Below are 21609 nucleotides of genomic sequence, written 5' to 3'. Positions count from 1 at the left end.
CCCACCACCTCCAGAGCTCATCCCTCCCTTTCCAGAGCTCTGGCCACCTCCAGAGCTTCCTCCTCCTCCATGCCCAGAGCCTCCTCCTCCTCCACAAATTGACCCACCACCTCCAGAGCTCATCCCTCCCTTTCCAGAGCTCTGGCCACCTCCAGAGCTTCCTCCTCCTCCATGCCCAGAGCCTCCTCCTCCTCCACAAATTGACCCACCACCTCCAGAGCTCATCCCTCCCTTTCCAGAGCTCTGGCCACCTCCAGAGCTTCCTCCTCCTCCATAACCTGAGCCTCCTCCACAAATGGACCTGCCACTACCAGAGCTTGATCCTCCATGACCCTTTCCTCCACCTCCAGAACTTCCTCCTCCTCCATACCCAGAGCTTCCTCCTCCTCCATAACCTGAGCCTCCTCCACAAATGGACCTGCCACTACCAGAGCTTGATCCTCCACCTCCAGAGCTTATCCCTCCCTTTCCAGAGCTCTGGCCACCTCCAGAGCTTCCTCCTCCTCCATAACCTGAGCCTCCTCCACAAATGGACCTGCCACTACCAGAGCTTGATCCTCCACCTCCAGAGCTTATCCCTCCCTTTCCAGAGCTCTGGCCACCTCCAGAGCTTCCTCCTCCTCCATAACCTGAGCCTCCTCCACAAATGGACCTGCCACTACCAGAGCTTGATCCTCCATGACCCTTTCCTCCACCTCCAGAACTTCCTCCTCCTCCATACCCAGAGCTTCCTCCTCCTCCTCCACAAATAGACCCACCACTACCAGAGCTTGATCCTCCATGACCCTTTCCTCCACCTCCAGAACTTCCTCCTCCTCCATACCCAGAGCTTCCTCCTCCTCCTCCACAAATAGACCCACCACTACCAGAGCTTGATCCTCCATGACCCTTTCCTCCACCTCCAGAACTTCCTCCTCCTCCATACCCAGAGCTTCCTCCTCCTCCTCCACAAATAGACCCACCACTACCAGAGCTTGATCCTCCATGACCCTTTCCTCCACCTCCAGAACTTCCTCCTCCTCCATACCCAGAGCTTCCTCCTCCTCCTCCACAAATAGACCCACCACTACCAGAGCTTGATCCTCCACCTCCAGAGCTTATCCCTCCCTTTCCAGAGCTCTGACTACCTCCAGAGCTTCCTCCTCCTCCATATCCAGAGCCTCCTCCTCCTCCACAAATGGACCCACCACCACCAGAGCTCATTCCTCCATGACCTTTTCCTCCACCTCCAGAGCTTATCCCTCCCTTGCCAGAATTCTGGCTACCTCCAGAGGTTCCTCCTCCTCCACAAATAGACCCACCACCTCCAGAGCTGGACCCCCATCCTCCAGAGCTTCCTCCTTTTCCTCCTCCAGATATTGACCCTTTTCTTCTGATCTTGCTGTTGTTGCCAGAGCTCATCCCCGCCTTCACACTTGTCCAATCTCCTGATCCAACTCCAAAGACTCCAGTAGCACTCGCATTTTGATCAATGACACCTGCAATAAATGGAAATTGTGTCCACCTTTTTACCCAAAAATATTATAAGCACAGCTGATAAAAGTAATGATACACAGCCATCATTGTACCAGTCTAATGGGCATAGTCACATCTTTGAAAAGGGGCAACAAGGGTCTCCATCAGTAGACATACCCACAAAATAGTTTCTCTTGTTGTTCTGGCTTTATCATCTTTAACATGACTTTCCTCTTTCTTACTCCTTCCATGAGCACCCACCACAGCCCTTTCTTTAAGAATGCCAGGAGTGTGAGTTTCTCTCTCCTTTGGCTGCCCAAATTTTAGGGCTAGACTTTTTTTCCCCCTTCTATTCTGACATGCATCACATAATCCCTTTGAAGTGAGGTGCTTCCCACATCCTACAAATTTGGTTGTATTTCAGCAACAGGTTCCAACATCAATAGCTCAGTGATACTGTAGGTGATCCTGCTCTGGCAGGGGGGCTGGACTAGACGATCTTTTGAGGTCCCTTCCAACCCTTAACACTCTGTGACTCTGTGATGACATTTTAACTCATACACACACGTATTCACATGCTCTCAAGAGACTCTGATTTTCTTTCATTTCCCCAAGGAAACTGAGGTAGGAACCAAGATCGGTTGTTCTGATGGTGGGTGTTAAGGACCACAGACAACAAAACAGTAACAGTGCTCTTCAAAAAACAAAGCCAAGCCTTGAGATACTTACAGATGGTGGCTGGTGAGCCTTCCTGTATCCTGTGGAAGAAAAGCCACATTGAGATAATGCATCCAACAAAAGCAAAAGTCACACTAGGCTCTCTCAGTGAACCAGTGAAAGAAGTCACTCCTAGGCAGCAATTCATCCCAGAGGTCCAGGCAATAACTGGAAGAACAGGACACATGGCTCACTGCATCCAGCTCTGGAGCTTCTAACACCAGAAGGACGTGGAGCTGTTGGAGCAGGTCCAGAGGAGGCCCCAGAGATGCTCAGGTGGCTGGAACACCTCTGCAACAAAGACAGGCTGAGGGATTTGGGGCTGTTCAGCCTGGAGAAGAGAAGGCTCCAGGGAGAACTTACAGCAGACTTCCAGTACTTCAGGGGGGCTACAGGAATGATAAGGAGGGACTTTTTACAAGGGTATGTGGTGGTAGGACAAGGAGTAATGGTTTTAAACTGAAAGAGGGTAGATTTCAATCAGATCTAAGGAAAATGTTCTTAACTATGACGGTGGCGAGGCTCTGGCACAGGCTGCCCAGAGAAGCTGTGGAACTTCCTCCTCCCTGGAAGTGTCCAAGGCCAGGTTGGACGAAGCCTTGAGCAACCTGGTCTGGTGGGAGGTGTCCAACCCCCCTGCATTCATGGCAGGAGGGTTGTAACAAGATGGTCTTTTAGGTCCCTTCCAACCCAAACCATTCTGTGACTCTCTCCAGGACGAGCAGCTTGTACCCACCTGGTCTCCTCCTCCTCGAGTAGCGACCTGTACATGGCAATTTCAATATCCAGGGCCAACTTCACATTCAGGAGCTCCTGGTAATCATGAAGAAGGTGAGCGAGATCATCTTTGGCCTGCTGCAGGGCATTTTCCAACTCCTGAAGCTTCTTCTGGCCGTCTTTGACAGCAGAGCTCCCACGCTGCTCAGCATCTTGAATGGTTTCATGGAGGCTGGCATTCTGCAGAGGCCACAAACAGAACTTGTTCATCTCCTTTCTACAGGACCAGGGCTTTCAAACCCTCCTGGCAATCAAAAGACCTGCCTCAATGACAGAACCCCACAAGATATGATAGGCTGGGTAAATTAACCCCAGTTAAATCCCAATGTAGTCAGTCAAAAATCTAAATTTGCTTTGTTTCAAGAAGAAAACATCATCTCTAGGGGCACCTCCAGAGGACAGGCAACATTATACTGCACTGAGCCCCCATGTAAAAGTGACTTAGTTCAGTCACGTTGGAGTGTACCAGCTTTACCTTTTTCCTTGCAATTTCAATTTCTGGTTGCAATCTCTGGATAAGCCTGGTAAGTTCCTGGATCTCCTTGTAACTGCTCCTCAGTTGCTCACGTTGATTTACCCACATGTTCTGAAGGTCCTGGTACTGCACAGAGAAGAGAACAGACATTTTGGGTTTCCTTTCCACTGAGCAGACTTGCCTCCCCATCTCATCGATGTCTACTCACCCTCCCCTGATACATGGCATCTACTTCAGCTTTGCTTCTCTGAGCTATTGTCTCATACTCCTGCCTGACTTCTTCGATGATGCCGTCAGTGTTCAGTTCTCTACGGTTGTCCATGGACAGAACGACATTGGTGTTGCCAACTACTGCCTGCAGCTGGGACAATTCCTGTAAAGAAAATGAGATTTTAGGTTTTAACAGTCCACGTGAGCAGTCCAGGTCATGTTATGAGGAAAGAAATGGGACTCTCTGTCCAGTTACTCACTGGAACTTCCCGACCTGCATCCCCAGGTCCTGGCATTCCACCACCAACTTTCATTTTCACTTGTCTCCTCCAGCCTTTGTGACACCCTTTTCACTCATGTGTTAAAAAGATCTTTATAGGTTCAAAGGCCAAGGACGAGCTACTCTCCAAGACCAAAATGTCCAGTTCTTGTAAAAATTTTTGGGAACTTCCAAAAGACAGATAACCTCTAAGACCTGAAGGTAAGCTTTTAATCAGAGAAACATACTCACAGCTTCATGCAAGCATCTGAGGAACTCAAGCTGCTGCTTCAGTATTTCCACCCGAATATCAAACTCAGTTTTTCCCATGTAGGCACTGTCTAGTTCCTGTTAATAAAAAAAAAAAAATAAAAAGCATCATAGTTGTTTTTCTTTGATCCTAATTTTCCACTGAGGTGCAATTCTTGCAAGGCTTGGTTCATTTTTTAAAAGCTTTTATTCCTGGAGTCAAATAATGACCCACGAATCTCAGGTTTCATTTGAAAAGCCATTGGAACAAAGGGAAAGTTTATAACTCTTAGAAGGAAAGCATAGATTGGAAACAAGAAAAACAGCTGTGGCAAAAAATGTGATCCTGGAGAAAATGCAAAATACAGAAACATAGATTTCACTAATTCTTCTAATAAAAAGTTGACTAATTTTTCTATGCTCCTACCTAAGCCATCAATAGGCATTATTTACCCCCTAATAACGACGTCTTGCCAAGGTTGTGATTGAGTGAATAGTGAAAGACCGGCACTTTTGGATACTCATCTTACATGGGACCGATTCAGTCTCTAGAGGAAATTATTCGTCTTCAATTTAGCAGCAAAAAGCTCAAGTTTTCAATGGCTTCACTTAGAGGAGAGTTCGACAAAGTCAAGCAATGACCTTGCTTTTGAAAACCTCAACAACCATCTGGTTACTGCTTTATTTCGGAGGTTTTGACTCAGCTCGGCGTCTCAGGTTACTTCACCTTTTTAAGCTCCACAAACTCCTCTTCTTTCGAAGCCCGGTTGTTGATCTCCTCCTCAAACCTGTTGCAGCAGAGAGAGAAAACATCTTACTTCATCAATCAGAACCCAAAATGAACCACCCCAAAAGGGAACCTTCTCCTTTAACTGTGATTTCTGGCAGCTGCGAGGGCAATTGCAAACCCAAACGGTAAATTAGAAATTAGATCATTCTTAACACCCCATAACTCTGGCCTAAACTCTCCATTTTTCAGTGCTATGAACAAATATTATCTTTCGGGTGCAGCCAGGTCAGGAAGAAGAGGCAACTCTCCTCAAGCTTGTCCCCACTGCTCAGCTCTGACCCTCCCCACTGTCCAGGCTGACCGTCATTCCACAGCTACCAGGAGGAGTAAGGAGTCCTCACATACTCATGGCTTGGGGGAGGAAGAGCATGAAGGAGGATAGGAGGAGAGAAGAGGGGCATAGATCTACAGGCCCTTCCATTTTCCTCCTACTCTTCTGGGTTCTGCCCTCGCCAGATCTGCTTTAGTCTTTCAGCATCAAAGCCAAAACCCACAACAACCTACTGCAGAGCAGAGCTACAACGGCTGCAGAAAAACTCTTGGAGGTGCAAAGCTAAGCTCTGCCACCCCCTGCCATGATTAGCATTGCCTTGGAAAAGTCCCAGTGCACTTTTCCCCCCCTAGACCTGTGATTTTTCACCTCTTTTTATAATCTTCCACAAGCTGAAGCATATTGTATGCTTCCGGATCCAGCTGCTCCTTCTGGTCCTGGAGAGTTTCCAGCTGCCTCTGCAAGTTGCTGATGTAGGATTGGAAGAAAGAAGCAATGTTTCTGCCCTCCTCCGGCCGGGCACTTTGCTGTTGCAGAAGTTCCCATTTGGCCATCAGAGCCTGGTTCTGCCGCTCGAGACACTGAACCTGGAAGGGAAAGAAGAAAAGATCCTCAGCGCTGGAGGACGCTGGTGTCGGGATCAGTCCCTACAGCACAACTCGTCCTAACTGGTATTCCCAAGGCAGTAACACCCAGATGTGCTGTCGGGGGTGGGACCAACTCCAGCAATGCTGGTACCAACACACGAGACCATGTAGGCTAACAGGGACACACATCTCTTTTTTCTCAGTCTGTTGCACAAGAAGGGTATGACCTCACTGCTGCTTCTCAGCATTGATCTTGAAATCTTTGCTGGCTTTTCATCTTAAGTGCCCAATATTTAGGGGGATGGTTGGGGTAGAGGGACACCTCAGCTGTTTCTGAAGTACTTTAGACACCCAAATAAAGAGAGAAGGGTTAGCCCCTTCTCAGAAGGCTGCACAGGACCTCACTCTTCCTCGATTCACCTTGCCTTAGAGAAGCAGCTCTTCACTACGAGGGTGGAAGTTCTTCACTACAAAGGTGATGAGACACTGCAACAGGTAGCCCAGAAAAATTGTGGATACCCTATTCCTAGAAGTGTTCAAGATCAGGTTGGATGGAGCTTTAAGCAATCTGGTCTAGTGGAAGGTGTCTCTGCCCATGACACAGGGGTTGGAATCTTTAAGGTCCCTTCCAACTCAAACTATTTTATGATTAGGAAGGTCAGAAAGACTTATAATCCACAAAGATGATATTTTTGGAAAGCAGAGGGATAACATCTCTTCAGCTGGGACACTCAGCAGGTTATAACCTGGAAGCTGACAAAAATGAAGAAAAAAATAAATTAAAAATAAGTTATTAAAAAAGAGTTAAAAGCCCTTCTATTGTCCAGGACTAAGCATGCTCAAAACTCCTGGGTGTAACCAACACCTTAATTCTTTAAGTGTAACAAATGCTACAAGCTTCCATTCTTCGCAGAGACACGTCACCACCCAAACAAAGGGATAAGTCAAGTCTACAGGGGTTGAAGGATTTTTGTGGCTGGAGAATGCCTGCGAGTAGAAACGAAAGAGAAGACAAGACCACAGATGGATGTGCATGCATTGTTGTGTAAACCAAGGAAGAGGTGAAGAAGAAAGATGTGGAGACCACTGGCCACCTGAAAGAAGCCAGGACCTCCAGGCCAAGGTCAGAATATGTCAAGGGTGTCCAAGCCCATCGCCCATTTTTCCTGCAAGCATCAACATTTCCCAGGCCCTGGAGGATTGCCAGCCATGCAGAAACCCTTTTCCTCAAGAGAGAAGCGAGTCAAGGAGTCAATGACATCCTTGTGGTTTGTTCTTGTCCTGTCACAAAGATAACTCAGAGATACTTATCCCAGGGCTAAATGCAAGTGATTCATGCAGCGGCATTTATAGCAAGTTATTAAAACTTCACACCGGCACAGGAGAATCAAGCCAACGCTGTGATTTGATGCCATGTGAGGGTGTCGTAGAATGGCCTAGGTTGGAAGGGACCTTAGAGATCATCTAATCCAGCTGGGCTGAGCAGCATCCCTCAGATTTCCTGCTTCCCAGATAACAGGTTAAAAAAAAAAAAAAGAGAGAGGGACTCACCTTATCAATGAATGATGCAAATTTGTCATTGAGAGCCTTAATCTGCTCTTTCTCATCCGACCGCACACTCAGGAACTCGGGGTCAACTTGCAGTTGTATTGGCCTCAGCAGGCTGGTGTTGACATGGACCTCCTCGATGCCTCTGCTAACACCAGCCTGCCCAAAACCCTGCCCAGCCCCTTGCTTGCCAAAGGCACCTCTACCAAGGCCTCTTCCAAGCACCTCCATGCCTCCACTTCTTCCACAAGTGCTACCGAGCCCTGCTTCACCAGCTTGAAAAGCTCCCATGAAGTAACCTCCTCTACCAAAGCCCCTATCCAGATGTGTCCTCCCACCAAATCCCAGGAACCTCCCATATCCTGCTCCTTCTCCTCTGTAGCCTCCACCAGCAGAAGCATTCCTAAACCCACGGAGGTTGTAGAGGCTCCTGCTGCCGTAACCAGACTCAAAACCACCGTATCTTTCTTCCCCTCTATTGTCTTCATAATGGCTTATGGTAGACGAACTTCTCCCACCACCCAGAGTGCCACAGTGAGCAGAAGAAGAACTGAAAGCCCCACCCCCAAATCTGGAGAAACGTCGGCTCATAGCGTCAAGAGAAGGCGAGAGAGCAGGTAGGGAAGGTTGTAAAACAGGAGGAGAAACGAGAGTGAGGGATCCTCAGCTCCTCTGGTGGGGGTGACAGAAGTCCTCCTTTATACGTTCTGGAGGAGTTCGTCTCCATTCCGTGGTAATTAGCAGGTCTGTTAGTGTTGTTATTGGGTTTGCTTCATCAGGCAGCAATTAATGGCGGCCTGAGGAGAGGTCAGAGTAAACACCACACACTGATGGAGGAATTGTGAAATTCCCCAAATCCTGTTTGACTCATGACATCTGATCAGATGAGATTTCCTTATCTCACTAGCCTGCGCTCCATCATTAATTACAGACCGCACAGTTACCCGCATGCACTGCCCCGTGGTTCCTTCTCTCCTAAATTTCCCCACCCCTCCCAGTGTTTCCTTTCGGAAGGGCCTTGCGATTGTCTTCATGTTGGGCGGGGGGGGGCGGCTCGCCTTGCTTCACCGCATCACCAGGAGCTCCCACTGCAGAAAGCGAAGACCACTGCTCCCTTACTTCCCCATTCTCTCTTTTCTTCCATTTCCAGTACATCCACTCACGAGGAATTCCCATGGGGAGAATGGAGGTGTTGGAAGTGTGGTCTTATTATTAATGGCTTAATACTTATTATTAATGGCCTTTGGTTCATAAAGATGAAATAGAATCTAAAATACAGACAAAATTGGAACTTTGCTGTGTCCAGTTTAGCTTTAAATGGATACACAGTTTTAAATGGAAAAGATAACACTCTGAGATAAACTTTAACCAACTAAACCAAATATTTAAATATTTACAATGAACATGAGATCACCTTTGGGAACAGATGACCCATCACTTCTAAACACTAGAGCTCTTGGCTGCTCCTGCTCTTCCATGTGGGAGCATGAACTGAAATTACCTGTTTGTGGGTGGTGGTTTGTAAAGGCCCCATCACCAGGTAGCTGAGATACTGAATACAGAGCTGGGATCTGAGCTTTTCTACCCAGATTCTCCCACCAAGCACCTCCTGGTGGAAGATTCAATGGCCATGGACTCATCACAAAGCACTCAGGAGCCAAGTCCTGCTGCTGGCCATGGCTCTGAGAGTCTTCAGCCTTCACTAGCACCTCTAGAATGCAACTGAGATCCAATACCCTGTCCCCAAGAGCACCGGTGGAGCAATCCCCACATGGTAAGTGCATCCCCTCAAAACATTTGGAGGAGCTGGGCTTCACCCCAACAAGATGGTCTTCTTTCTCAAGGTGCTGGATAAAGCCACACCATAAAGCTGTTGGTTACACAGAGGTTCTGTGGTCAGGGCTTTGCAGTCCCTGGAAAGTGGCTCCTAAATCCCCTAAATGAAAGGTTTGTAGGGATTGGTTGCAAGGCCAGACAAAATACCTTGAGGTGAGAAAGATGCTGGACACTCAGTGACCAGATGAAGGACTTTTCCCAGAAGCAGACACAACATTTTCCAGACAACCAGGTGAGAAGCACCACTTTTCCTTCCCAAACTTGGTCTCTTCTAGCCTTACACCAGGAATGACCAACTGGTCATCCAGGCTATTGCTTTGTAATTATACTTTACACTTAGCTACATCTCAACCAAATTTCCCACTGAATTTCCTCTTTTTCCATACCTACGTAAAAAAATCTGACTTGGACTGGAAACTCTCTCCCATTAAAAAGAATAATTATGGTGAACAACAGAAAACATGTAAGGACCATGATTTTAAAAGTGAGTGGGGGAAAAAAAATCTGGAAATAGAGCCATTTCAACCCATCTGGGTAGGGTTTGCCAAAGCATTAGGATGTTACACTAAAATCTTTCCTGTTATGTTTTAGCTAGACTCTATATTTTCTAAATGCTGGTGCTTCTCCAGAGAAAGCAACATCAGTTGTAGTTTGCTTCTGTATTTCAGTCAAACTGGAAGATATTCTAAGAACTCACTGCAAAATTCCATGTGGGACAAGCCATGTCAGAAGAACACTGAGACCAAAATTCCTATGTGACCTTGGAGCCATTGTCAGGCCCAGGCAAAGATCAGGAGAACGATACATGACTTCTCGTCAGGAGGAGGTGAGGCTCTGTGGATATGACCCATGATTTTTCTCGTGAGGCCTGAGCTAAAACATCCCTTCTCTTTGTCTTAACAAGAGTTTCTCAAGGGTTGCAGTTGTTCACCTGTCCCTTGAGTTTGTGATTGACTACCTTGGGGGCAACTCATCTTCATCCCTGCTCTTTTATTTGAGAGTGGCTCATTCCAACGCCCGCCGCACTGGGCAACACTTTAGATCCTCCACACGGATCCCAGAAGGAAGCGTTATGACCTAGGGGAGGGAACACCCACAGACCGAACGAGCCAGCTTGGTAGAGATATGCCTGCCCAAAATCGCTGCCCTAAACGCGCGCATCAAGGTGCTGCGGGAAGCAAACCGGGCAGAGAGTCACAAAGAACTGCCACGTTGACCTCCTACTCAAGAAGGCCCTCCTGCAAAGCCCCACAGGAGAAAAGCAGCTGTCAACCCCCACGTGCCACCGTAACCCGCAGCGCGTGGGCTGCTGTTGTGATGGTCCGCTGGCACCGGCTCTGGCTTGGCACAGCCGACCGAGCCACGCCTGAACCTGTTGAGCTGGATCCAGAAGCAGCGATCTCCAAAGAGATGTTCATAATGTTCGTTCTGAAGGATGAAGGGGAAGCTTCCTGTGATGCCTTCCTCTCCCCTGCTGTGAGTTGGCCTTGCTCTGGGACGTACCTGGGTTGTTCCTGCTCTCATCCCTTTAAAAGAAGCAGCAAAACAGCTTGCAACATGCACGAACCAAAAGGATCAGAGGTTCAGCCAACATCCTTACCATGGAGATGGGTTACCATGGCATCTACCAGGGTGTGGAAGTCTTCAGGGGTTGCTCAGATAGCCATGTGGTCAACTTGGCTTCTTGTTGTTGAGAATTTTCAAGGTAATTTTAGATTGCATCCTCAAAAGTTGTTCATGTAAAATTGACAGCCCGGGCTTCTCCTGTACCTCTTGGAGCAAACATAGAACAGCCACATATTCTTCCTCCCACCTAGAACAGTTCATGAAGCATGTGATGATGTTCCTCACATTTACAGAACCCTCAAAGACTGGTGACATGACCGTGCTATTCTGGATGGTCTCCTTTCCCTCTACTGACCATAAGGGAACCTGGGGAACTTGCTCAACTGCCCTACTTTGAGGTGGTGAAAGGAACACAAATTGAGTTGTCTTCCATCAAACTCAGGTTAATCACCCAGGATTAACATTCTCGAGCCATAAAGACAGCTCACAAACAGACCCAAACTCCACCTCTTTGGGCTGACACAGGAACCTGCCAGCCTCCACAATCTACATCTATCTCTATCCACCTCCTATTTAGTAAATGGAGTGAAAAAATTCTGGTACCTGGGTGTCCTGGGTTTAGGTGGGCTAATCCTCGAGGAAGTGCCTCCACCTTCCTGCAGGACCATTGTAACCAGCTCAAAAGAGAAAAGCCAAATAACTACAACCCTGCAGATGTCTTTGAAGGATCCAGCTGCTTTTCCTCACTGCCAGACATAAACTAGCGATCTTCATGAGCTGCATCGGTGGAGCAGAGGGTAGATAAATAAGTACAACAACGTACTTCTTGCTATGAAGTAACTACTAACAGCAGCATAGTGCAGTCGTGCATTAATAAATACACACTTTGATTTAATAGCTGCCTAGATAAAATAGATAAGCACACACACATAGGATTGAAATCGTCAATCTCAATCGCCAGTTGGCCAATACCTGTGCAAGTAGGGCCCTAAGTCACTTAGAAAATAGGATTGAGATCACACAGACACACTAATCAAATTCCATAGACTTCCATTTTCTCCCATCTTCCATCATGGGGACTAGCAACAATCTTCTTCTGTGGCCAGTGAAGACAATAAGAGTCTGAGAAAACAACAAAAGGACAAGAGGTGTCAAAAACCTTGTAACAACAGGGGGGAAAAATTAAAAAAAAACAACCTGGTGTTCTACCAAAGCTTTGTGCACATTGCCTGCAAGAATATTGTGCCAATTATACAGACACTTCAAGCGGGAGCAGGAGCATGATCTCACACGTGGGATCCCACACTCCATCTGTGGTAATGGAGACCAGACAGAGCTTCTCAGGTCTACGTCCGGGTGAGAACAAAAGTGGCTGCTGGACCACAGGGAAGAAGCCCCGTAGCAGGGCACATCCAGAATTCCATGAGCTGTCAACACTTCTCAGTAAAACAGTGAAGCTTCCTGATAAGGGAACTGTGATTAGAAGATGCATGGGAAGGGCTTGGTCCGGCATGGACTGACAGAAGTTGGTGCTGAGCTCAGTTGGTTGGGGGAGGGGGGGAAGTTCTTTTGTCTTGGGTTAAGAAAACGATTTTGTGGAAATGCTGTGGTTGAGTTGGCCACTCCAAACAACAGAGATATGGATGGACTTGGCCCAGCACCTGCTGTTGGCTTCTCCATCAGGAGCTGCTCCATTATGTGGACATAAGGACCACGGACCACAGGTGGTGAGAAGCAGCAGAGCATCTCCTCTTGCATGCAAGGCATCTCTTTTTGAGTGAGGAAAGGGCAACATGTAGAATAAGGCGGAGGCCAAGAGGTCTAGGGTGACATGGGTGCTGTGGGAAGGGATGGAAAGCCTTTGAGGATCAAGTAGAGCTGTCTCTGGAGCTACAACCCTCCTCAAACACACAGGGAGCCTGGGCAATGGCTTCAGATTAGAGCTTTGGCCAGACTTCGGCAGGATAGGTCCTGCCAGGTGTGGGGTGGGTCCTCTTCTCCACAGGTAGGTCACTTCCCATCTTGGTCTGCCCAGTTTGAGAACCTTTGAACTGGGAGAAGGACTGGGCTATGCTAAGGCTTGGTTTGAGTGTGGACCAGCAGGCATTCTGCTGACACAAAACAAAGTATTACCCCGCCTTGCAATCCCGTTAACAAATGACTAATGGCTATTTTAATAAACAGCTAATTATTCTGACTTGACAGGAAGGTAAACAAGTCACTAACTTATAACCACCTATAACAGTAAATTGTCTACTCAGAAAATACTAATTGAATTATGTTATCTATTAATCTCTTATTTCCCCTACAAGAATGTGAAAGTAATTTAATATGTGTGAAAAATAGTTGAAGTAATTCTTCTATGGCTGTTATTACCAACTACAATAAGTTGATGAAGCAGAAGCTTATTTTTCCTTATTGGCTACCCTAATGCAAAAATATCATCTTCTCCGATTCCTGAGATCTCTCAAAGGCTTGGCAAGCCCACGTTACTCCACACACAGCAAACCTGCAGCTGATGCCCTGGAGCTGGGGTGTGTGGTGCTGGCGGAAGGCAGAGATGAAATCTCCAAAGGGTTTCAGGAGGAGGAGAGATACGGTCTGAAAAATAGAGAAAAAAAAGAGAGTAAGACCCACAAATACTAAAAGAAAAGGGGGAAAGAAAAATAAGGATGAAGGAGGAAACTGGATTGAACTTCAGGTTAAATACACCAGGTGTCATGAGAAAATAGGACTTTTCTACATGCAGAAAAACAGTCAGCAGAATGACACCTGTGATATAAAGAGAGAACAAGACCAGGGCAGCTTCATGATCAAAGTCAAAGCAGGAATAAGCAAAGGGAGTTGCTGAAACTTCAGTGACACCAGCAAGTGGCCTTCACATGGATGGTCTAAGGGTTCAGGTCTTTGAGGACTGCTTAGAGGAGGACCTGAGGCCCAGCAACAGGACCCACAGCAACCATGGTGGGACCCATCTCACAACACTCAAGGCACAAACATCACGGAGAGGAGGCTGTCCTCTCCTGAGAGAGGCCAGACTTTTTCAGCTGAGCCACAGCCCTGGCGTGCAAGGCTGCCTTCAACAGCCAAAAGCCTTAAACATCCCGTGGTCCTTCCTAATTTTACAAGATCTGAGGAAGAACAGGAAAAGCCTTTTACACCTGGTGGATCAGTCTCTCCTACCTAGACACTCTCTTGGTCGGAGAGGAGAGGTAGAGAACATGGCAAGAGCTACAACGAACATCAAAACGCACTGTTGATGATTGAGACCAATTTTAATAACATCCTTTCCCACAGGAAGCTGAAACAGCTGGAAATAATTCTGGCAGATGTTCAGGATCCAGTAAACAACGTGATTAGCAGCCTACAAACCAAGTGGGTCCCGGTGCTGCCTCTCTGTGCAGAGTGTCATCACACAGAAGGTCACCACACCCAGTCACACTTACGTGTCACCTGGACTGGCCTCCCAATTGGCTCAGGGCTGATAATTAGTCCAATCAAGGTCAAACTTTGTGATCAATTGAGCCCTCGGGATCTCAATTGGTATAATTAGTGGCAATAATAACATCCACAGGGCGCAAAACAGGTGGAGAAAAGGTAAAGCAACAGAAAAAGCACCACAACTTTGATTATTCTCAGGCCAGACCTCCTCTCCAGCAAGGGAAGGGTCTAAAGAAAAGTCACCTAGCAAAGACATCATGGGACACCCAGCTCCAAAGGTTGGTATTTTGACAAATCTAAACATTTAGGCTCTTGGTAAAGCTGGTGAAGAATAATCACCACTTCCAGAAAGCGATTCCCTCTCTGGAGGATCACACCTTGATATAAAACCAGCTCCAGAGCCCTCAACATGGCCAAAGGGTGTCAGAGCCTGAAGCATCCCATTGCAGCTACCGATGCTTTGGTGGCCTGGTGTGAGTAACCTCAGCCGTCACAGCGCATCACGTCCCCTCTTCAAGGCCCAGTTTATTGACCAATTATTCCACAAAAGGGGCCCACCAACCTACCCCTGAACACCATCCCCCACCAGAAGCCTTTATGAGTGCAACAGTGAAAAAATTGCAGCTCCTACCTTGTCAACAAAGGAGGTGATGTCTTCATTAGAGCTTCTGATTTACTCCTCCTCCAGGATTTGCACTTTCTGGAGCTCAGGGTTGACATCCAGCCCAAGAGGTGCTGGGAAGTCTCACTCCAGTGTGACTTCTTAGATACCAACAGCTGTGATGGAGAAGAACTAGCATATCTCTTTCCAACAGATGACCTGTTTTCACCAAAGAGTTGCTGCACCACCTTCAGAGCACCCAGCACCAAAGCACCCCCCACCCTGGCTGAGAACTTCCAGCCTGTAGGAAACACTTTAATTCCCACTATTTCTGGAGGGACTTCTAATCCAAAGCCATAGAATCTGTTTCTCTGCCAGCTCAAAATATTTACAAGCACGCAGGTATGAGAACACTATAGCTACCCCTACTCTCAGACAGCTCCCAGACAAAGCCATGGTACAAAACCAAACCTTCTAACACAGGACCCCTCTGTTTCCTCTTTATATGTCTACAAGGAACTGGGCTTGGTTGGAGGGGTGGAAAATGAGCAATGCAGGGCAGCTGGAGGGCTGGGCTCCTCAGCTGCCAGCCCAGCCTTTACTCTGACAGATATCAAACACCTATGGAAGCACCCAAAAAAGAAAAAAAGAACTTGTTCAAGGGACTTCAGAGAGTGTTTTTTGAGGGGAGAGAAGGAAGGAAGGCTGATGCCAGTCTTCCGGGACCGACAGAAGACTCCAAGTCTGAGACAAGGACAGGTTCGTGTTTCACTTGATCCTGGCCCTACGTCAAACCCTGTAAAGATCAGGCAAGGCAGAGGACCTGCAGCTCCAACAGACCTGCCACGATCAGGGTTGTTGGCAAACACGACACACCCCTTGTCCTTTCATGTCTCACCTGCAAGCAATGACTGCACCAAGAAAGGAGCCCGTCCTTCCTTTAGGTAGTGGTTTTCCCATCTCAGCCTGACCAGTAATTTATGGGAAAGTCAATTTGTCATCAACCTGGAGCACGACAGCAGGTTTGGGGGTGTGTGAGAATGGGGCAGCGTCCCTTGCACAGGCTGGTAGCCCTCTAGTGACATTCTGTGGCCATGTCTACTTTATCTTCACCAGCAAGCCCTGGTCCCCAGGCTGCAGGGGACGTAGGCTTGCTTCAACCTATACTTCCAGTTAAGAGTGGACATTCTCGTGTTATGTCACACCACTCCATGCCATGTCGTGCCATATCGTGCCATGTCGCATCATCATGTAGGTTTTCAAGTAGGCCTGATGGGCACAAGCAACAGAGATGGTCAGAAAATGTGGATTGTGTACACCTAAAGGGATATCAGCCCACTCTTAGAGCTGAGAAGCACCAGCAAAGCAAGTGGGTGGGAGGAAGAAGAGGAAGAAGGTTTTGCTGTCAGCACCAGACAGACAGTGTGGCTGCCATAAATTCTGCAAATCCTGCTCTACCTGTCCCAGTTTTAGCTGAGAGAGCTCAGGATGAAACGAGGCCAGGAGGGAGCTGGAGGGACACCACATTCACCAGCAGCACTCCTCCAGGTCACCTGACTGTGTGGGAGCAGATCTTGTGTTGGGACATGTAACACATGTGGTTTTCTTGTAGCTCATTGAGCACTCGCGGAGGAACGGGGCTGACATCAGACGGGAGGAGAGGGCTGGATGAAAGGCGCTTGGCTGCTGTTGCAATCTCTGCAGTTAAAGTTGAGGTGAATGAAAGACTCAGATTCTCCTGTAAAGCCCCAGATGATGCTCTTGGACTTCTTTTGGATCCCAGGAAACCAGTCAGCAGACTCACCCTGCTGCCACAGGACATACCTGTAGACTGACACCAGAACCAGTTTCTCTCAGGATGAATCCAAGGCAGGAGCAGCCAGGATCTGAAGGAGCAAGGCAGGAGATGTTTCAGCATCTAGAAGAAAAGAACAGGAGTGTAGGTTGCAAAAGCAAAAGGGCAGGGCTCTGCTTTGCTCCTCCGCCGGACTTCTTTAGTGGCTACACAGCTTTAGGTCTGTGCTTGCTTACAGAAGCTTCTGGATCTTTAACCACTGGGTTTTAAAACTCCTTCCAAACCCAGACACTTGGTGGTTGTTGCTGCTTTCATACCATGTTGGTTTCAGTCTCTCTTGAGAAGGTCAGCAGGTTTTCTAGTGAGCATTTGAGATAGATTTGAATTCAGACAAGTCGAGTCGGAGGCGAGTGAGCTGGGGGTGTTGCTGTTTGAGTGACCAGAGGATGCTGATTTCCACATCTAACCTCTTAGAACCTCCCTGCAGTTTGTTTGCCCTGAACACTCATCCTTGGGGATCACGAAGGGCTACAGCTGCTCAGGAGTTACGTGCCACGTAAGTAGGAGCATCAAGGATGCAGGGGCAGATCGCCTCTCAGGAGACATCCTTCACCTCTCAGTTCCCATCCTTCCAGCGTAGTGGTGCCACTCACGAAAGTAAACATCTCCTGTCTACCAGCTGTTCGCTGTCCTATCCGACACGGCTGCAAAGTGGGTGAGTCTCCTCCTTGTTTGCACAGCGACCAACCCAAGGGAAGAAATCTTGGTGGCTTCTGAGGCCCTCCCATAATAAACATGATTAGTAACGATTAAAAACTCATTACAGCTCTAATTACAGCCAATATAACACTGCCTGGATTCATTCCCCAACCAGCTCATAAAATACTGCACCTATTATATTTCGTTCCGTGTTCTAACGCAAAGAATATTGCACCACTCATGCCCTGAACCAGGTTATGGGACAGACTTCTACCTGCTCTCCTTTCCTCCCAGCAGCTTCCTGGGTGTGGCAATCTCAATGTCCAGGGCTGTCTTCACCCTCAAGAAATCCTGACATTCCTCCAGCGTGCGGCCGAGCTCCTCCTAGGCTCCACTGAGGGCTTGGCAGAGTTCACCCAGCTGGCTTTTGGCTTTGTCGAGGGCGAGATCTCCTTACTGTTCCACCTCAGCAGTGCTTGATGGAAGGAAGAGTGCTTCGTGTCCCGTCGTCTGGGACCTAACTGTCCTCTGAGCCACATTGAGCCACCGGTGGCCTCGCACTGCACCGGTTGGTGACTGGAGAGGTCAGCAGCCCCAGGCTGTGTCTCACAACCCCACATTGCTTGGACAGAGTGATGGAGGATCAGCAGTAGATGCCCGGAGTAAGACATTTGCCATCTCCCTTTGAGCTCCAACCTCTGCAAGCCCACACTGAGCTGAAGATGCAGACAGGTTCTCGTGAGCAACTGCAGGAGCCTCCTGGCACAGACGTTCTCTTAGCCCAGAAAGCACACACCCTTTGCTGTAGAAAACCAGAACTTACAAACCAACAAAAAGTATATTTCTTCTTTATTTTTCAATGGCTGTGTCCAACCTGGCCACAGCTACGCCAAAAAGTATCGCAGACATGTCACTGCTTGACCACGTTGAGGCTGTTTCACAAGTAAAATTCACTCATTTTAAGCAAAACCGGCCCCTTTGCTGCAAATATGGGTCTACTTTTGCACAAGAGGTGGTAGCTACAACCATGGCCGCAGAGCAGACGAAGGGGAGCCCAACCACGGGGCTGTTAACCATCTCTCCTTCCAGCATGATGCACTTGAGCAATTAGCATCACTCTCTTTTTCATGAGCGCAGCAGATGGGAAAGATAAACTCCGGCATCTCCATCTTATAGCCTCTCCAGGAAAAACTCAAGGAAAGCACAAAAAGCTTGTGGTTTTTCTGGAGGGTGACGCCTTCAACTTCCTGGTTTTCAACACGTGGAAGACCTTTGCCTTCTCTGCCACCCTCCCAAGGAAGTCCCCAGGAATAGTCTTGGGCTCTGCAGCGACTTGGGCTGTGCCCATCCTTGGAGCCTTCACTGGGGTGAGGGAGTAGAGATGACTTCTTGGTATGTCCCCTGTACCTTTAGATTTGGGAATATGATTTTTCTTTTAAAGGGGAGAGTTATGGCGTTTTATATCCTGATATAAACATCAGATTCAGGGGTCAGGTGTGTCCTCAAGGACTCTGCAACACAGATCTTCTCCGTTTCTGGACTTTTCCCCAGCAGACACCAAGACCACAGCAGGACAATGCCCACACTCCAGTATGGCCAGGGCTGATTCACCCACCAGCCCGGCTCCTGCTCCTCCCCGTGCTGGAGAAGAATCCAACCAAGCGTTCATCCAATTAATTCGGCTGCGATGGGATGTTCTCTGGAGATGTCTAATGACTCACCTGCCTGGGCAATCTGGAGCTATAATAGCAGGTTCCTTTCACGCTGCTTTCTTTTCATTAGTGATTTGTGTCCACAGAACATCTTCAAGCCCTCCCACCACTCAGGTGTGAGGTGCCGGTGCCTGTGTAAGAGCCCTGCTCGTCAGGTAGATGGTGCTGCTTGTCTTTGTGGCAGCCAAGGGTGGAGGACAACCCTTCCTCAACAGTCATTAACCACCCACGGGGGACCTAGGGCTGGTGTCCTCCCTCATGGAGGCCTCCAGGGCGCCTGAGTGGGGACTCCAGGCACCATCACAACTGAGCCACTGTGTGGTGGTGATGGGCTGGCTCTTGGGATGACAGCCGTGCCAAGGGCTGGTGCTAACTGCCACGTCCCAATGGCCATAGTCCAACCGACACATCCCAAAGAGACTGGTCAAACCACCCCAGTCGAACTGCCACATACCAAGGCCATGTTCAAAATGCCACCATTCAAACCACCCCAACATCCATACGCAAACCAACACTAGTCCAGCTGTCACATCCCAAAGGCCACATTCAAACCACCACATCCCAATGGCCATGTTCAAACAGCTCCGGTCCAACCACCACATCCCAACAGCCCATCTCTATGGCCACGTTCAAACAACCACAACTACCCTGTTCACATCACCGTGTTCAAACCATCACATCCAGACAACCATGTACCAGCTGCTGCCGTCCATTGCCATGTCACAACCACAAGGCCCCCAGTGGTGGCCCTGCCTGCCTTGCTCCCGAGGTGCCCATCAACCAACGGGTGGACACTTCACCCTGTTAAGCTTGGGACAAGCACAATGTCCCCCACCTCATGGCCACCAGGTTGACATCTCATGTTCCCTACTTGGGCCACACTCCTCACAGCCACGGTTCTCCCACCCCACAGAGAGATGGGGAATCTACTGTGGAGGGGTATGTCCTAAGAAGAGAGAGAAAGGCCATCTTGCTCCTCCTCACCTCGGGTGGGTGGTTCATGGCACTCAATGGTTTGCGCCATAGGACAGAGTACCGTAGGCGTTGTTGTTCCTTACGGCGAAGAGCAAAGGGTGTTCTCCTTCCCCAGAGGACCGTTAAGTGATGAGACAACACAAAGATTTCTTTTCATTTGTCTGCAGTTTATTGGTAATGAAAGAACTTGGAGGAAAAGGGCGCTGGTAGAAAGCAACCATGCAGTAGGGTTCACACAACAGAAGGTTTGCAATAAGGCCACACATACGTCAGGTGTGAAAGAGAGGAGAGAAAGAAATCTGTAAACTGTTAAAGCTGCCATATGACTCCACCGGGGGAAGGTGGACATCTCCAGGGACCTGTTTCTCACTCCTAAATCTGACTATGAGACATCATTGCATTTCTTCTGCTTACATGAACACCTAGTGTAGCTGAAACAAGCATGTGGGTAACATGCAGGACCCGCGGAAGTTGCAAGAGAAACATGGTCATTGAAAAAGAGACCTTAAGAGGTGAAAGGAAAGAGCAGTTTTATACCCGCTCCTCGTCAGCCAGCGCCATGCCCGGGGGTAGCAGCAAGAAGCGCAACCAAAGCTGCTCAGATGAGCTCTGCAGTCCCTGGTACATCCCAGGGAGATCTTTCATCCCTGGAGCTCAGAGAGGAGCCAATGGGTCTATGTTGATGTTCCTGTGGGCAGGTTGATTGGAGGAGGTTCTGAGCTAGGAGGGAAACCCTTCGTTTCCTTGTTTGCATGCTGGTTCAGTGTGGAAGAAGCTGTGCTGCTGGGTGGAGAGAGGAGAAGATGCTTCTTTCCTTGAAGGGACTGAGATCAGGGCTCAGTATTTTACACCTGAAGATTTGACTGTTGTAGTCGTGACACATCTCCGCACCGAGGAGGACCCGCCCCCTGCGATGAAGTTGCCACCTCCAGAGCTGCACATTCTTCCACTTCCAGAAGAGAAGCCACCGCTGATTATTCCTCCTCCCACACCACAGCTGCCTCCAATGATGCTTCCTCCTCCGACCGTACATACTCCTCCTCCCATGCCACAGCTAGCTCCAAAGCCACCAGCTCTGCCTCCAGCAATGGTGGTTCTGCCAACCACAGCTGCAAGAGAAGGACGAGTTCAGTGACCATCAAGTGACCACCTGGGAATCCTCACCAAACCCAGGGTAAAAGCCACTCTGCAGAGAAGACGATGAGCAGATACTTACAGACGTTTACGTTGGAGGGGTTGTCTCCACAGAGCCTGCAGAGGAAAGGGAACACATGGTAAGAATCCAAGATAATTGGAAGCAATTAAGCTCCATGCAGTTTCCCAAGTACTCTCTTGACTTCCTGCTTTATTTAACATTAATTAAAACCACTGGGAAACATCCCCTGTGGGATTCCGAGTTCTATTTTGGGCTTCCAGACTTAGGGGGAAAATGAAAGTAAATCTAATTCCGACATTAGATTGGTTGTGGGAGATGAACAAACCTCAGTCTAACCCAAGGAGAGACAGTGCCTTGGTCTGGCCAACCTGACAGCACGTCTCACCTGTTCTCCTCTCCCTCCAGCAGCTTCCTGTACATGGCGATCTCAACGTCCAGGGCAATCTTGACATTCAGCATCTCCTGGTACTCCTTCAGCAAGCGAGCCAGC

The 21609-nt window shown here is 48.5% G+C and overlaps 1 protein-coding gene across 1 annotated transcript; it reads right to left on the bottom strand.

Annotated features, from left to right (window-relative positions):
- Nucleotides 1-2267: 2267 nt before the first annotated feature.
- LOC104269195 (keratin, type II cytoskeletal 1-like) lies at nt 2268-7569 on the bottom strand. The gene is made up of 8 exons (XM_009868699.1): nt 7342-7569; nt 5573-5790; nt 4870-4930; nt 4146-4241; nt 3633-3797; nt 3425-3550; nt 2909-3129; nt 2268-2340 (listed from the first exon to the last, which is right to left on the bottom strand). Exons 1-8 carry the CDS (start codon nt 7567-7569, stop codon nt 2268-2270), a joined length of 1188 nt encoding a protein of 395 aa, XP_009867001.1.
- Nucleotides 7570-21609: the final 14040 nt, after the last annotated feature.

The sequence above is a fragment of the Apaloderma vittatum genome, unplaced genomic scaffold (genome assembly GCF_000703405.1).
Source record: "Apaloderma vittatum isolate BGI_N311 unplaced genomic scaffold, ASM70340v1 scaffold9344, whole genome shotgun sequence".
Taxonomy (NCBI): domain Eukaryota; kingdom Metazoa; phylum Chordata; class Aves; order Trogoniformes; family Trogonidae; genus Apaloderma; species Apaloderma vittatum.
Note: the sequence above shows the minus strand (reverse complement) of the source record. Positions and strands in the feature narration are given on the sequence as shown.